We start from the raw sequence: 16,886 nt of genomic DNA on the forward strand, positions 1-16,886 counted from the left end.
CTTCAAAGTTCAAATTTGAGATACGAAGTCACTTCAGTCACCTCCATATACTACTAGTTTAAATCACACCTCGAAATCTCGCTGAGATCAACATCATTATTGGTCATGGTCAGGTCACTCGACATTTGAAGTATCAATTTGAAGCATATTATGAGACTAGGTAGTCGTATCAAGATAGCCACCGTGACTGGCATGATGCAGCGGCCTGCCCTGCCACTGGCAGTGGACAGTTGAGGTTTCATCAATGATGTCGCTTGTCCCGAGGCCTTTGGTATAATCATGCTACTACTAATAACTTGAAAACATTGATCCATGGTTTATTTAAGCAGTATGAATTTCAACTTGATCTGTTCAAGTTTATTGCATACAATAGGATTGGCATTTCGTGAACAAAAAAAGCATTCAGTATCTGACTGGCTCGATTCATATATACATTCTGAAAAATAAATGCCGTCATTCAAGTTGCAAACTAGTTACGCATCTTGCGAGTCGCGTTGAATCACCTCTTCAAGGTCCCGACTTCCTACTACTAGGCTACTAGTAAGAGCGAGTGACTGTGTCATTGATCATTTGCCCCAAAGTTTCAACCTAAAATCATATGTCAGCTCCACCCACGTAGACACTAATGCTCAACTTAACTTACCTGAGGGTAACGCATCATTGACAAGTAATCGCTGTCAAGTTCTAAAACCTCGGTTTCCTTCATCAGCTCGGCCCAGCCAATTTTCTCGGGGTTCGACCAATTAATGTTCACCCAAGACAAGAACTCAGATGCCTTGATGGAAGTATCCGAGACTATGGAATGTAGCCCCTTGGTAGGCATGATAACTGTGGTATGACTCGGCGACCGTTCAGCAGGCATTCTCCGAGGCTGGTATTTTGTCAAAGCTTGCAAGGACGCAGCGAGATGCAACTTTTGATGAAGGGCCTGAGATCCACCTCTCTTGCCAACACCAAGTAGTCCACTTTGATCAACTTCTTGCACCCCGACACTGAGATTTTGCAATTGATCCGAAGCTGGAGCTGGAGCTGGCCCACCGAGCACCAACTCTTGGACAGTTTGGCCTGCTTCAAGGAGAGCACGGGCCACTTCGAAAGCAAAGGTGGCACCTGTGGAACAACCTATTATCATGTAAGGACCCTCGGGTTGGATCTCACGGATTGCTCGGACAAAACTATCGATTAGGTTTTCAACGTTCAGTTGAGCCAGTGATGTGGACTCCTGGCGCACAAACGGTGACTCCAGTCCGTACATTCGCTGAGAGTCCATGAGCGGAGGCAGTTGGACATATGATGACACAGAGCCTGTTCCATCGGGCAAAGCAAATAAAGGAAGAACTTCTGATATCGAAGCAGAACCTTGAAGAAGTAAAGCTCTGGCGGGGGCCAGAGTGGAAGGCTCAATCTCGGTGGCCTTTTCCACGGGCACTTCAGTTGGCGTGTTGGCCTGCGCATCAAGTGGAATTTCTTCTTTCTCAGGAGTGCTACCTCGTTCACTTGCTCCAAGAGCCTTAGTAGCCTCTCCGACTGTGGCATTATCCAAGAAAAAAGACCCAGATAACTCTAAACCAGTCTCGTTGCGTAGAGCGGCAATGACAGTGATTGTCATCAATGAATCGACTCCAAGGTCAACAAAGGACATATCAGGCTGTAGCTCTGCAATTTCAACTCCTGCTTCTTCCGAAACAACCTTCAAAAATGTTTCAACGAGAATGGGGCTCCCATCAACAGATGTACCAGGTGTAGAAGCCCCGGAAGTTGGGGGACTGGTGACTCTGGAAGTAGAAGGACCAGTCGTCATTCCCGACATAAGACCATCATCCGCATCCGAATGAGCAGCAAATCGAGTATTCTTGCGACCCGAGGTGGGTGCTGCACTGAGCAGTATGCGGGACAAAGCCATCTTCTTCATTTTCTGGAACCGAATGCCAGAAAGAACAGAAACCAGCTCTGTCCCTTCCAGTACATACACATCACCAACTAACAAGGAGCCATCTGTAGATTCCTCGAGATAGGCGTAGCTAGTGTACAAAGCACTGGGAGAAAGAGGTTTGAGTAAATGCCAAGTGTCAAATCCAGTCGAGAGGAAGGCAATGTCGGCAGGATATTTGAGGCCGCAATTTGCCAGGAACCCTACCAAATGAACAACCGCATCCAGCAAGTAAGGACTGTAAAGGAAATTACCCCCATCTTTCGAAGCGGGTAGTCGGACTTGTCCAACGGCATCGCGTAATTTATCATCCATGACAAGTTCGTCCAGTCCCTGGAATCCATCTCCGTACTCAACGAGACCAGAAAATAGTTGATAAATCACAGGTCGGAGCATTCGATGAGCCTTTCCTGACTCGCCTGCCGCATGAAGAGCCTCAACCCTGGAATCAATCAGAAGTTTACGACGTGAAAGATCATTTTTCCAGGGAAGATCGACACTGCTTTGAGAATACTCGATCTCACAGATTCCGATATCTTCCAGAGGGGACTCATCAGTCTTAGTTCGGAAGTATACGTGTGCAGATGATGTCCCGTTGATATACTCTGCTTCCACTTCAATGATCTGCGAAGGATTTATGTCCATAACAACAATAGCGTGACGAATATCGAGTGAGCGAATGGTAATAATGGCGCCTGAACTTCCGGGTTGCAGTCGCTCGCGAGCGTAATGCGCAGCAGACAATGCCATGTCACTAAAAATGCTACTCGAGCATATCTTGATACCTGCAACCGCATGGGCTTGAATTGCAGACAATAAATGTGGCTCGGCAGTGTGCGATTGAAAGCATACTGATATTTTATCCTGATCGATTTTTTCCCTCTCGATTCGCTGTAGAGAAGTGGTTGGGAATCCATTCATAAAGGGTTTGACTTCTGGTTTTCCTTCAGGGAGAGAGTTGATCGCAGCGTCTGGGTCAGGATAGGGCTCCCAAAATTCCTTTTCATCAAAGCAGTACGTCGGCAAATCGCACAAAGAGAGACATTGAACGAAGTCGTGGTGGTACTCAGTCCAGTTTATTGAAAGTCCAGCTTCGTAGAGTGCAGACAAGCTGTTAGATATAGTAGCCCAGTTGTCTTCTCCAGATCGAAGACTTGGTAGCAACTGTAAGTCTTTGACGCTCAATGCCAAGTTTCCACGCACAAGCCCTAAACACACAGGCTCTGGTCCTACCTCAATGAAGATGGTTCCTGGTCGGACAATAGTTGCTTCTTTCGATGCTTGAAGAGCGCCAATAAAGTCGACCGGTTCTCGTGCTTGTCTTCTCAGGTACAAAGGAGAGAAAATCCCAAGTTCTCCACGATGTACAACGCGTCCAAGGAGAGTCGAGGCCACTGGGATACTTGGGGCTGAATAGTTCACACCATTAGCCGTCGACTCGAAAGTATCCAATATCGGCTCCAGTTGTGATGAATGGAATGCAAATGGTACGCGGAGGAGTGTAGAACGAATGCCTTGGTCGCGTAGTTCCTCCTGCAGTTTCTCAAGATCGTCTAGGGAACCACTGACAACGGTAGACTGTGGAGTATTCAAGCAAGCAATTTCACAGCAGGTGGATATAAGAAGCTTCTTGGTCTCTTCTGCCGATTTGCCGATGGCGAGCATTGCTGCTTGATTTTGTGGAATGGACTCGACCAGCGCCTGCGCTCGCCGACCAACCAGGAAAATTGTATCACTGACAGTCAGGACTCCAGCGATGCATAGAGCAGCGTACTCACCCAAACTGTGACCTATGACCATGTTAGGCTGAACGCCCCATGAGATCCATAATTTGGCAATTGCAATTTCGACAGCAACAATGGATAGTTGGACTGACACAGCGCTGACCGATGTCAGGTCAATGGTATCTTGAGAAATGAGATCGATGAAGTGGGGTAGCCCAAGAGCCAAGGCAATGGCTTGGTAAGATTCGATAAGATGTCGAAACTCATTACTATTTTTCCAGAGTTGTTGACCCATCCCAGCATATTGAGATCCTTGTCCAGTGAAGGCAAATACAACAGAGTTACTAACGGCCTTGCGTGGAGGGTTAGACTCATTTTTGGCAATCGCGGTCTCCAATTTAGCACTCAGTTCAGTCAGTGATGTCGCAACAAAGGAGGCCCGCAATGTACTGTGCATGCGACGAGCAGTTGTACTATAAGCAAGATCGGCCAAAGGAATATCGGAGTTCTTTTGAATATACCCGCGATAACGAGCCGTGATGTCTCTGATTGACTTTGGTGTCCGGGCAGAAAGTGTCACTATATGATGGGACCTAGGGTCTTCGTGCTTTTCTGCGACCTTCGGAGGCTCTTCCAAGAGAAGACAAGAATTGCCGCCCTTTGTATCTTTCAGCAAATATTCATTAACAGCTGAATACGAAGTATTGTACATACCGAAGCGTCGAAACTGTTCAGGAATATTCTTCTTTTCCCATCACCATTAGCACTTGAACCAAGGAACATATCATTACCAGCAATGTGGACGTTCATTCGAGCCAGATCTGGGAATCCACGATTGATCTGGAATGGCATGCCTGGCTGAGGAGGGATTTTACCCTCCCGAAACATCATCACAGCCTTAATAAGGGCACACACACCAGCAGCCTATTATGTGTTAGCATTCTGATGCATTTTATGGGTTATGTGTAAGAAGTGTAATATTACCGCTTCTCCATGCCCAATATTAGCTTTCACGGCACCGACAACCAGAGGGTTATCGCGTGAACGGCCAACTGCAAACGTCCCAAGGACCGAGGACATCTCTGCTGCATCGCCTGCTTGAGTACCCGTTCCATGCATCTCAACGTATCCGACACTAGAAGGATCAGTTCCACTTTGATGCAGGACCTGGCGATACAGACGCTGCTGCGCATCAGGAGACGGATGGCTGATAGATGATGCATCGCTACTATAGTTCCTGGCAGCACCGACAATGACACCAAGGATGTTGTCGTTCTCCCCGATTGCATCTTCTAGTCTTTTGAGAACCACGACACCGACACCTTCACCTCGGACATAGCCATCTGCCTCATCGTGATAAGTTTCACAGCCCTTCTCCGGAGACAGAAATCCACCGCGACTCAAGCCAGCGAATGGCGCCGGAGAATTCAGAATTGATCCACCCCCAGCTAACGCCATATCGCACTCCCTGGACGTTAGTGACGCACAGGCGAGACTGATTGCAGTGACACTGGATGCACAAGCGGAGTCAATACCATATGAAGGGCCTCCCCACTTGAAATGGTAATTGACACGACTCGGGCCAAATGCGCGGCAAATACCCGGTGCATAATAGATATCGACACCTTTCGTAAGGAGTAAGTCACGCCAGTCATCGGAGGTCTGACCAAAATAGGTCGCGATGCGATCGCTTTGTGTGGATGGAGTTGCGTTCGGTGAGTAGCCGGATGTCTCGAGAGCTTCATAACAGACAGTCAAAAATAGTCTGTGCAAAGGATCTGCCTGGAATGCTTCTCTGGGTGACATGTTGAATAGTCGGTGGTCAAATGCCCCAGGTCGATCGAGGAAGGCTCCCGAGCGGTTCACGGTGGCATTCTTTTGCTTGCCGGTCGGGTCAAACCATTTATCGAGGTTGAATCTTTCATTTGGAATCTATATAAAATATAAATTAGAAAATAATTTGGCCATTCGATGGTGGGCATACATACTTCTCGAACAAATCTTTCGGCGTCCAAGAGAGATTGCCAATAGTCCGCCACGCTTTCGCTGCCAGGGAATCTACCTGACATGCCAACAATGGCAAAACGATCTGTTCCACCCCTAAGATTTTGGGGAGTTTGATTATCCTTCTGCCTATCGTCGGTCACAGTACATGTGATACCGCGAGAGAGAAATGCCCGATGGATCACAGGTAGGTGAGGCGTGTATCCAGCAGCAGTGATATTGACACTTGCATGAGATGAAAGATGCTCTCCCAAAGTTGCGATCGTATCTTTCAACAGCAATGGCCTTTGTGTGACATCGCGAATTATTTCAGACAGAAGCTGTCTCAGAGTACCACCCTGGCGCTGCTGACAATCGTACGGTGACCAGACGATAGCTGTAGGTGACAGGGTCTTGTCAAAAAGTGGAGACGGACCAACGATCTCGATCTCATCAAGCTCAGGCATGTGGGGCATATGCACGCCTCCACGTGCATCGCTGGGTACTCGAGGGGCCTCATTGAGCATTTTTGACCAACTCAATAATTTTTGCGTCGTCGTAGGTGGTCCAAAAAGAGTTACCCATCCCTGAGCGACGAAGCCGACAGCGACTTGATTAAGAGATGGAATTTTCTAGAGAAAGTTAGAATATGCCTCCATTTATCAATATAATTTTTTTAACTTACTTGAGACAGATGAAATTCATCTAGAATAGTGTGAACTGTGGAGCCTGGGATACCAACAATTGTAGTTGCCCAGCTATCGTTGGTGGAGTCAACAAGCAGGGAGCGTCGAATAACATCGCGTGCGAATCGACAAAAAATACCAACAGCCTCTACTGACAAGCTATATAGCTCGGGGAGACTTTCTGAAGCTGCTGGGATGGCAGCAACAATCTCTCCGGTACAAAGTCCTAAAATATGGGTCGCATTTTGTAAAGAGCCCAATATCGAAGAATCACGCTCAGCATGCCTAATGAATCTGTGAGCGAATTGATTCCCCTAGAGTGAAGGCTGTTCCAAACAAAGAGAAAATCTATAGAAAAAGTCACTTACCAAATAAGCTCTCCAATTCTCGCGACACCCATCAGGATTGTCGCCACAATCTCGTTCGGGTCCTGTTGTTGGGCATTATCTTCCGCCAAAGCTAATAAACTGTCAAAATTGCTAATATTCGTGCGCTCATGTGGGCGAAGACGCGACAGTTCGATTTGAACGATATCACATGCCTGTCGAAGGAAGTGACTCAAAAGAACCGAGCTTCCAGAGTGGTTGACGAGGGATTTGATAGCGGGCAGCTTGTCCACTGTCTGATCCCCAAAGAGGAGAACCTGGGTCACCTCTTTGCTCTTTATTTCAACCATAGTGGAGTAAAGCCTCGGAGCTACACAGACAACGGAAATGATCAATGAAATCTTTCAGATAAGTCCAAAAATAACAATACTTTAGGTCATTATGTATTGGATTTTGAATATTGTACATTGACACTCGTTATGCTTTCTAGAACCCACCCTCGGGGAATTTCCACTCCACGTTGCCATGTGGGTCAGAAGTACCCTCCACTTGGTGTTTTAGGTTAGATTCATTGTGGAAAGTGAGAACTTTTCCGGTGTGTTTTCATGCATCTGCAACTAGGCTATGTTGGGATTTCTGCAGGGCAACATCTGTATACAAAAATAGCCGGAATTAGTCGCCGGGTAGACTACTTTTTGAAACTTGTTTTGTGGCGACAACGAAGTTTATTTTTACCTGCAAGAGATCACTTCAGTGGCTTTCTGTAGCCATGGCATAAGCAGTATTGATTGCCCTTGGACCAACCAAGCGTATTCTGCGATCTAGGGAGGATATTGCGGTAACTTTTAATGCAAGATGTCATTATCTTATGTGAGGAACGGGTATGTATTCTCTACAGTCAGAAGACCATTGTTCTGTGCGACACCAATTTAGATTCTTAATAAAGTATGTTGTAACTCTATGCTATGTAGGTGACAAGTAGGCCCTACTGGTTATGTCCAATCTCGTACTATGTCTCCTGGCAAGCCTATATACCCAAGCAGCCCCGACTAAACATTTGCAATCATACGAGCAGCCTATAAAGTCGTATATGGTTAGTAATCTGAGAATTGGAGTTGATAAAGGTGAATACTGACCTGCTCTGCCACGGCATAGACAGGCGCTTGATAATGCGCAGAAAGTGGCAAAGGAATAATACTCGTGTCTACAACGCGAAGCCCGGTGGTTCCTTTAACCCGGCATTCTGCGTCAACAACTGTGCCCATAGCACAAGTTCCACAACCATGGTTCACAGTTCGAGCGAAGCTCAAAGCTCTCTGCTTCATAGCTCTATCACTGTAGTCGCCTCTCAGGCTCTCCTCCACATTGTTCTCTCTAAGTCCGTACTCTGGGGCAATGCTCTTTTCGAGTCCTTCAGCCGTGAGGCGGACTGCCGCAAATAACAACTTTCTATCCAGTTCCGTCGACAACATGTTCGGATTGCAAACTGGGGGGTCTAATGGGTCTGCAGAGTTAAGAGTGATTGAGCCCCGAGAAGATGGTGTCACAATTTTTGTCATGATGGTAATGTTGGAGCCAGAGGGAGGAGGTCCAGCTTTGCCAGTGAAGTCAATATGTCCGTACCTTAACACCTTGAATTAGAATAATTTTCTCTTTGACAACCCAGATATGACAACTCACAAGATCCCAGACTCAGTATGTGCCCGACCGGGAAGCTTAAAGCGTTCCAATTCAATCGGAGAGAGATCATTGGCCGCAAGGGCCTGGATGGTATGATCTTGATCGTGGCGGTGGAATGCAAGCCAGTCAATCGGTAGGCCGCAAGTCCAGTCGCAAATCTCATTCCGCATCTCAACATCACCCATTGCTAGTCCATTTTTCTCCAAATGCCAAAATGTTGCTAACATGGCGTGGTCACTGTAGTTCTGACCGACGGGAAGATCGGCAACCTGAGTGATTCCATGCTTGCTTAGCTCTTCAGTTGGACCAACTCCACTAACAAGGATTGTCAGCCTTGTCTCAACGATCTGTATTCCAGGAACCCAGTTACCTCAAAAGCAGCAGCTTAGGAGAGCCCAAAGAACCGGAAGATATGATAACCTCCACTTTGGCTGAGATAAGACTCTTTTCTCCCGTGGATGACAGACACTCAATGCCTTTTGCATGGTTTCCTTCGAAAACAACCTTTGTGACCTGAGTCTCTGCCATGATGCTCACATTGGGACCCATTGTATAGTTAGATCCGGCCCAGTAGCGAACTCCATCGTAGCTGCTGGTGCTGTGCTCTGCGTAGCCTAGGTGATGACCAGAGTTGATGTCGGCAACACGTGACACTCCTTGGGCCTCATACATGTTGGCGATGGCATCTCTGAGAGGATAACGACGGGGACGACCACTGGAGGAAGTTTGGGAGACCTAAATCATTGACATAGTTAAAAGTCTGCCTCTGAAACGCGGTTGAAAATGATATCGACTCACAGTGATTGGACCAGAAAATCCCCGATACGAGCTGAGGTCTTTGCCCTCAAGCTCTGGGCCAGGGATGAACGTTTCGCACTCTTTGAAATAAGGCAGCATTCCATCCCAAGACCAACGCTGGTCACCAACCTCCTCTGCCCATTGGTTGCTGATTTGAATTTTGTTAGTTTGGAGGTAGCTAAATACCGCTGATGTGACTTACTAGTCTTCCGCAGCACCGCGAATCCACACCTGATGGTTAATTGACGAGGTGCCCCCGATTACCTTCCCTTGAACCAGATCAAGCGTTTTCCCGTTCATTGCATCTTGCGGGGTACTCTGAATGTTCCATTTGATCTCGTTGGCTGCTTGACCAACGAGGCCCAAGCTTGGCCGAATACGTGGGTCATCCTTGGGCCCTGCTTCAACCAGCAGAATTGAGCTTTCGGGCTTATAGCTTGAAAGGCGACTTGCGATTACGCAGCCTATAAACCTGTTTAATCTTTATTCGGACTGTCTGTTCTGAGTGAGAAAATACCGGCTGTACCGCCTCCAGCGATGATGTAGTCGTAGTAAGTTGTAGCCATTTTTGCGTGAACCTTGATTATGTGAAGCGAGTCTGGTTAAAGACAGAAAATTCAACTAAATCGTTGACGAACCCGAAATTACCAACAGAATGGACAATAATGTTTGTTTTATGAAATGCGCATTATGGCGCCTGGAAAAATGGCCCCACCCGACCGTAGTGAAGACTCGGGGGTCATTTTACGGGGAATCAAATAAGTCAAAATTGCCCGACTTCAAGTGACGTCAATTCATTACATATTCAATTTTACGTATATTTCTATTCTATGCCTCTCTACTAATATATCGCGGTCTTGAATTGTGCTTCAAAGCTCAAATTGTGAATGCTCACTTCCATCGCCTTCTGCCTTTTCTTCACAGGATTCGTTCAATCCAATGAAAAGTCGATCCACACGTCCAATTGCATGGGCTAATATGACAATGAGATCGATAGCAAAGTAAAAGACATAGAAACATCCTAAACCCATATAGTCTGGCTCTGGCTTTTTTAAGGAAACCGGTTCCAACTATGTTGTCGCGCAGCGATATGTGGCACCTAGGCAAACAAAAAAGGCGACAACTAGCAAGAGAGCGGCTCTGGAGCGGGGATTTCCATTTCGAAAGACTTTTTTCTCGCCTGACACATCCGGTGATATTAATGCCAGGAAGGCAACTGGGAGTGGTAAAGACGATATCACCGCAAAAAATGTCAGAGCATATAGTTGAATATCCCGGTCGATGAGGTGAGTGTGGAGATTCAAAGTAAAGAAGCTTTGGATAATAACCGTCAAAATCATGATAATAGTCAAAATTATCAAAATGCAGAGGCCCCAGAATATCATAGAGGAGATGGGATGATTTCCGATTGCTGGGTAATTTGATCGAAGGATGCGTCGGCAGAGAACAAGATTGAGCAGGTACATGAAGACCACTCCAACATTCAGAAAGATAGTATAAGCCACAGTAACATTCAAGTTCTCTGGCTTGGTAGTTGTGACTATACGTAGAACACATGCAATCACTCGGGACATGGAGTATCCTGAGAGAATGTGAGTTAGAAAGAGTTATTTTACCTTATTTCTATCCTCTTACATACCGATACAGAAGATGGAAAGAAAAAATCGATGCTGTCGACGCAAGTTGACTTGGAAAATTGTGAAGTGTGTCACGGCACCAGCGAGGAAGAGTAAAGTGAAGACACCAGTGATTGGTATATCGACACGAGATGTTGGATCCGACCCAAGCGTCCAATACCGCGAAGGATATGGTCCAGCCATGTTCCAGCTTTTGATTCTTTATATTCAAAAACGAAAGAAGAGAAAAAGTGACAAAATAAATTGGCTGGAAGTTGAAGTCTTGGAAACAACAAATAATAAGGAATGACCGCTGCAGCCTTCCTGTTTTTATCAAATAAGGCAGCTTAGCCCATACTAATTATTGGCTTGCCACTTGGAAAGGTCCAAATTCAAATACTTCTTTCTTTCGGAATCTAAATGCCGACATGCCGATGTGCATGGGCATTGTAGCGGCAGATATGCCCTGATCGCCGTTTACCGAGCCTATATATTCGAGAGACTTTCACTCGGTGTCGGAGGGTTTAACGACCGATGTTGCATTACTAATAAGCCAAAGGGCGGTACTCAATAAGTCCCCAATAGACACTCTCTTATAAAACATTCCCCAAGTCATCCAAAAGAGATCGACTGGTCGACAGTAGTTTTCAAGGCTGCCCATCCCAAAGCTCAACAAGAGCATCGATCACCTGTGGATACGAAATGTTTTGGAAAATTCCAAATCCGAAACAATATACTCCAAATTTACGTCCGCGTAGGTTCATATTGGTTTCCAGGAGTGTACTAACTTCACATATGCAAGAATCAACTTTATCCCACGCCACAGTCCGACACAGCAGTATATCTGACAGTCATACCAGTGAGACGAACTGGCTTGATAGGAACAGGTTGATCAAATTAAAATGACGTGGCTTCCTTCTGAATTGGTACATATTTCCTTGCACGCATATGAACCCACAGGTCTGAAACGACCCGAACCTTTACAGGGGACGATTGACTTCTGCACCGCAAAGGGAAATACGACGAAACTCAAAATTTAAAGTGCCAAGCCACTGATTGTACCCTGAACTTCCACATGGTCAATCAAATGTGCCGCCTCCCTTCCGGAAGATCCCATATCAACCTCTGAATAACTCCGGGTGTCTCCACTTGCCGGATCTGAAGGCTTAGTGGCAATGGCATTGATCGATCTTCACGGCTTCCTAGAAGGGGAAGTTGCAGTCCCTTCCGCGAGCTTTTGAAAATGACAATTTACTATCAGTGACATGTTTACTTCTGATAAATTCGACCATGCGGTAAGCTGATGATATCCAGATTACTTCTACATGATTTGAATACAAAAAAGGTTCTTGGACACAGCCATCGTTGTTGAAGGGGCAATCCGGCTGGCTTCGCGGATTATGATCGTCCATTACACTTGGCTATCAGCGATGTCTTGAATAAGCACGATAAAGGGGCTTTTTTCGAGACTTTCCAATGATTCACAAGTGGGGTTGGACGCAAGTAACACGAGGTCGATGCTAGTATTGTGGGCCATGGTGGATCTTACGTGCGTGACGAACTCCCGAGGTGACAGGCGGATGAAAAGAGGGACGGTGGTGGCAGGCCAAGTCTGCGGGTGATCAGCGCGACCCAAAAATACTTTCCACGGTGTCTTTTATCGGAGATCAATATAGCCTTTCACAAAGAAAATGCCCGCATGGATAAGCACAATCAGGATACGTTTATTAACCGGGTGGGCAGAAGGATTGCGGGAAGTCTATGCAGATACGAGGTCAGCCATACTAGCAGAATTGGGTCAAGGTAAGCGAGGTCGTTCAATGATCAAAAATACTTTCAAAAGTATGTTGCTATCTTTCAAACGAAATTATGGCCAATCATTTAATATTAACCGTGAATTAACTCTATGGAAATATAGAGCTTCGCCACAACCATGGATGTGTTTCAGCATTCTCACGGACGTCATTTTGAAGACTCGGCTTCAAATGAAGGTTCACAGATGGGCCCCGCTTCGACCATTATCCCTCGTAAAACATCTGGGTCGAATGAGGCTAAGGAGAACCTATCTTACGATTGCCAGGCCCACAGCATCAACCAGGTCAAATAGGCGTCTAGTTCAAGACCACGCTATCATTGCTCCTGTCGATCGCAGGTCGCGCAGCGATCAAAGCGAAGAAAGCCACGAGGTTCGGAAATACTGGCGATCTAGATTATCCTTCAACGACATTTCATCGGGCGTTAATTCGATGCAACATCTGCTGCATATTATCTTTAGAACGGAAAGGCTCGTCTTCCTATTGGTGTTTTGCCATGCTGCTATGGATCCATGCATCCACTTCACTCAAAGGAAAAGCAAAAAAAAGATATGAGACACGCTTAACTACTGGCTAGTGATGACGCTACAAGTTATGTTCTGGTTTCCCTGTTTGTCAAGAGTAGATAGTTTCGGGCGTCTCCATAAATGGTAACTCTCCAGTTTTGGCGACTCGCACTACATGGGCACCTGTTGGGGCACGAAAGAGATGATGGTATATTTAAAATAGCCATTACACCCAGATTATACCCAGCTCATATCCACTTTTGAATAGGCCGCCGGGCTTGGCAGATCCAGCGGAGATCTAACCTGATCCATATCCGTGCACTATGAACTCTCTTGCCGGAAAGGTCACCACTGGGCAGAAGACTCTTCGCTCCGCGTGCGATTTATGTCACCAAGGAAAGGTCAAATGCGGCGGAGGAACCCCGTGTGAAGGATGTGACAAGCTCGGAGTCAGGTGTATATACAGCACTTCCAATCGCACAGGGCGTCCGAAGGGGGTAAAAAACAAGAAAACACTCGAGCGGATCAAACAACTTCGTGCGGCAAACTTTGAAGATAATGAAGACGAGAATAGCCAATGTGTACGTGTGCTTGAAGAAAGTCTGTCCAACGCTCCGGTGAGCATTTTCACTAATCTTTGCCGGAAGATCACGTCGGTCCAAAACAATCGTCGGCCCTCGGCAGCAAAGAGCGGAGATGAAGCAGGCGAAAGTTCACCTGCGAAACCGTTCAGTCAATCTTCAAACCTGACAGATCAAGACGATACCCCAAGTCATCTTTGGAGCTTTCTTTCGATGCGCGATGCCGGCCAATCAGAATCAGATTTCACGCCCTTTGTAACAGTAATGACCCCTTCCTATGTCCATTTTGGGACGTTCTCCAACTGACGAATTCTTTCTTCTATAGGATTCTAGCATAAGCGACCCAACAGCCTCTCCTACCTCTCTTCCATCAAATTATCTTGATATGTCCAACTATACCCCCCCTGACATATCTTGGATTGACTCTCTTCTTGCCGCCCCGGATGCCACACCCCAGTACTCCGACCTTAGTGATATACAAAAGAGTGCAAAATTAGCAGACCCCATTAATTCGGGATGCGTTCCCGAGCAAGTTTCGGTCAACTATTCCACGCCAGGAAGCCTCCCGCCTTTTGCGTGTAACTGTGTCAAGAAGTTAGCAGATCAGCTCTCCAAGTTCAAAACACTCAGTCATTCAAGGCATCTCCTTCAGCCAGATTTTGTGCTTACAATAGCTAGAGATGCTCTTGTTGATTGGCAAATGCATCTCTCGTGTCAGAGCTGTCACATAAGCTATGACAAGGATGTTTTGGTGCTGTCCGTAATGACTCTTCGTGCATTACTCAACTTAATCAAAACTGCCGGACAGCAGTCGGCTCCCAGTGATGCCGAACTGAGACCTCCAATCCAAGATCCCTCATCCCCAGATTTCAACCCCGACTATACCTTTTTAGGGACATATCGACTGGCTCGCGAGGAGAAACGTCTCGTTGTTGATCTACTTCTACAAAGAACCCTCAAAAGCCTCAACCATATGACCGAACAACTGAGACTAAAAAGCTTGCGAATCGCAGGGACTGTCTCGAAAAAGGGTAGCATGTCCAGTCATTCGTCCCGGTCTCAAAGCTCTATATCAACTCCAAGCGCCAGTACAAGTATATTTCCCGATCTAGAAGATCGTATCATTGTTAATGAGCAGACCCAAAGTTTCAATATCACAGCCGATACTATGATGCTAGACGAGGACGACAATTATTTGCAGGAGTCTTTACAGAACTCGATGATGACAATTGAGGCACTCATGGCGAAAACACATATTCCCCATTTGAATTATGATTTAAAGGATTCTGAACTGATCACATCACGAAAGTAGTCTGTGGGATGACGAATATTTGTTTAGGTTTGGCAAAATGGTCTAATGATTATTGCAATCTGTGCTCCATTTCATGATACAATCCCAGTTTTATAGACCGCTTATTCCCTTTTCGAGATACATTGGCGTTTATTCTGTCTCTTTCACGAATTAATGTTCATAAAGTTAATGAAACCCGATAGAACGATAAATAAGCTTCCAAATTTACTTCCAGCTCTTCAAATCAATTCAGTTTGTGCAGTTGATGCTGTGGGGGAAAGTGATCGGCCCCATATCCTGTTGCAGCGCGCGTCGTGTTTTCCGACGCGCCGCGAAACGCGTTGCAAAGTAAATTATTGATAGCATAGCAGAGCTGTAAAACGTCCCTTGAAAATATAGTAACATGACGATTAATGCGAAACGTATCCTGTAATATCCTACATGGAGATTCGACAGCTTATCAACTTTGATATACTTCCCGCTCATCTCTCATTGCGTTGCCTCATATGACGGGCGTATAGACGCCAGCATAGCCAATGTCACATTTGGCAATTTTGACGCCTTGTTCTGCGCCTTGATGCCTTGGTGCCTCGTTTCACTGCAAAGTCACCTGCCATAACTAACTTAGAGAGAGTGCTGCCTAGGACGGTCTGGTCTCAGGTGTCAATCAGGCATAAGATTGGCAGAATCCCCATTGCCCAGGTGACTATGGTGACTGCTATATCCCGTCCCCATAACACACCACGTAGCTCCATCGCCCATTTTGTGTAGCTCCGTCGCCAATCGCTGCTACCGCCTAAAGGTTGCAGTGACAATTACCCTCTTTCTTAACAAGACCTTCAAATCACCGCAGTTTGCTTTTACTTCTTTCAACACCAGATTGAAATCTCACTCCTCTATTTCAACTCACACCGAAATCAAGCCTGTTACTCTCACGGCGGCGAGCCATTCATCTGAGAAATGGAGATATCCGACGGTTTCGAATGTTGAAGAGTGGTTCGAAAAATCATGCCCTGATGAGCATCAAAGAAGGCAAAGGTTACTCCAGCATTCCTTCCTTCCAAATTTCTTCAACGACTCCCACATCTCCCCGTCCGAAAATGTCTTTGTCCGAGCGGTATTCAAGGCGTACAGCGGTCATCACCATCTCACCATACGACCAGAAGATGTGTGGTTTTCTATCCTTGCACAGCTGAATTTCTTTATAAACGCTCATGCAGAGGAACTGCGACACCTCTTCGTCGAACACGGGGACCAAAAGGAGCTACAGTGAAGGGTTTAGGAAATATCATTACCGCCAACATTGGTGGCTTGGCCGTGCAGATGACTGAGCAAATTGAAGCAAGTGTGATTGACAAGGATCTACGCACTTGGATCATACCAGACTTTACCACGACAACCAAGTCTGACACAGTTACAGCGGCAGTCCTAATGATGGGCGCTATGCAGAAGTTCTTCTCATACAAGGTGATGCTTAATGGAATCCCGTCTGTGACCCTTTTGGGTGAACGAGAGGATTGGGTAAAGCTCGTGAACAAACTTGATAAGCTTCATCAGCTAGGCGACGAGCCTGCACGATTCGGCCAGCTTCTTCGTCCTATCCTGAACCATTTTGTTGCTTGCTTTGATAGCCCGCAATCACCCGAGTCAACTGCCTTCTGGAGTAAATGTGCCGCCAGAGATGCCTATGGAAGTGGGTCAGACGAATTGTCGGGTTAAATTTCCGTGTTTTACTTCTGGGATCAGAACGGATTACCTTTTTGCCGCGAAATATTTCGCCCCAGGGAGTCACCGGAGTTTCAATCACGGAACACTGAAATGGAGCTAAAAGATGTCTTATTACGCCACGTTGACATATCCGATGTTCCAACGGGTTTTGCCTCTGTACCAGTCACTGTCGATGATAACGGGACGTTGTATGAGACGATTATGGTGGCAGGGTCGATTGGTA

The 16,886-nt window shown here is 46.3% G+C and overlaps 5 protein-coding genes across 5 annotated transcripts; 2 read left to right on the forward strand and 3 right to left on the reverse strand.

Moving 5' to 3' along the window:
• Window positions 1-537: 537 nt before the first annotated feature.
• On the reverse strand, window positions 538-6,999 carry N7478_008301 (uncharacterized protein; the record flags this gene model as incomplete). Its single annotated transcript, XM_056924515.1, has 7 exons — window positions 538-588; window positions 644-4,312; window positions 4,369-4,578; window positions 4,639-5,586; window positions 5,643-6,269; window positions 6,323-6,608; window positions 6,692-6,999. 7 exons carry the CDS (start codon window positions 6,997-6,999, stop codon window positions 538-540), a joined length of 6,099 nt encoding a protein of 2,032 aa, XP_056777241.1.
• A 699-nt stretch (window positions 7,000-7,698) lies between these two features.
• Window positions 7,699-9,693, reverse strand: N7478_008302 (GMC family oxidoreductase; the record flags this gene model as incomplete). The annotated part of the gene is made up of 7 exons (XM_056924516.1): window positions 7,699-7,725; window positions 7,786-8,272; window positions 8,330-8,644; window positions 8,700-9,064; window positions 9,128-9,275; window positions 9,330-9,591; window positions 9,645-9,693. 7 exons carry the CDS (start codon window positions 9,691-9,693, stop codon window positions 7,699-7,701), a joined length of 1,653 nt encoding a protein of 550 aa, XP_056777242.1.
• A 504-nt stretch (window positions 9,694-10,197) lies between these two features.
• On the reverse strand, window positions 10,198-10,947 carry N7478_008303 (uncharacterized protein; the record flags this gene model as incomplete). Its single annotated transcript, XM_056924517.1, has 2 exons — window positions 10,198-10,709; window positions 10,767-10,947. 2 exons carry the CDS (start codon window positions 10,945-10,947, stop codon window positions 10,198-10,200), a joined length of 693 nt encoding a protein of 230 aa, XP_056777243.1.
• A 2,439-nt stretch (window positions 10,948-13,386) lies between these two features.
• On the forward strand, window positions 13,387-14,956 carry N7478_008304 (Zn(II)2Cys6 transcription factor domain-containing protein; the record flags this gene model as incomplete). The annotated part of the gene is made up of 2 exons (XM_056924518.1): window positions 13,387-13,899; window positions 13,970-14,956. 2 exons carry the CDS (start codon window positions 13,387-13,389, stop codon window positions 14,954-14,956), a joined length of 1,500 nt encoding a protein of 499 aa, XP_056777244.1.
• A 1,302-nt stretch (window positions 14,957-16,258) lies between these two features.
• Window positions 16,259-16,654, forward strand: N7478_008305 (DUF4419 domain-containing protein; the record flags this gene model as incomplete). Its single annotated transcript, XM_056924519.1, has 1 exon — window positions 16,259-16,654. The coding sequence occupies one exon, from the start codon at window positions 16,259-16,261 to the stop codon at window positions 16,652-16,654; it is 396 nt and encodes a 131-aa protein (XP_056777245.1).
• Window positions 16,655-16,886: the final 232 nt, after the last annotated feature.

Source organism: Penicillium angulare (assembly GCF_028827245.1).
Source record: "Penicillium angulare strain IBT 27051 chromosome Unknown utg000005l_segment0_segment0, whole genome shotgun sequence".
NCBI classification, from domain to species: Eukaryota; Fungi; Ascomycota; class Eurotiomycetes; order Eurotiales; family Aspergillaceae; genus Penicillium; species Penicillium angulare.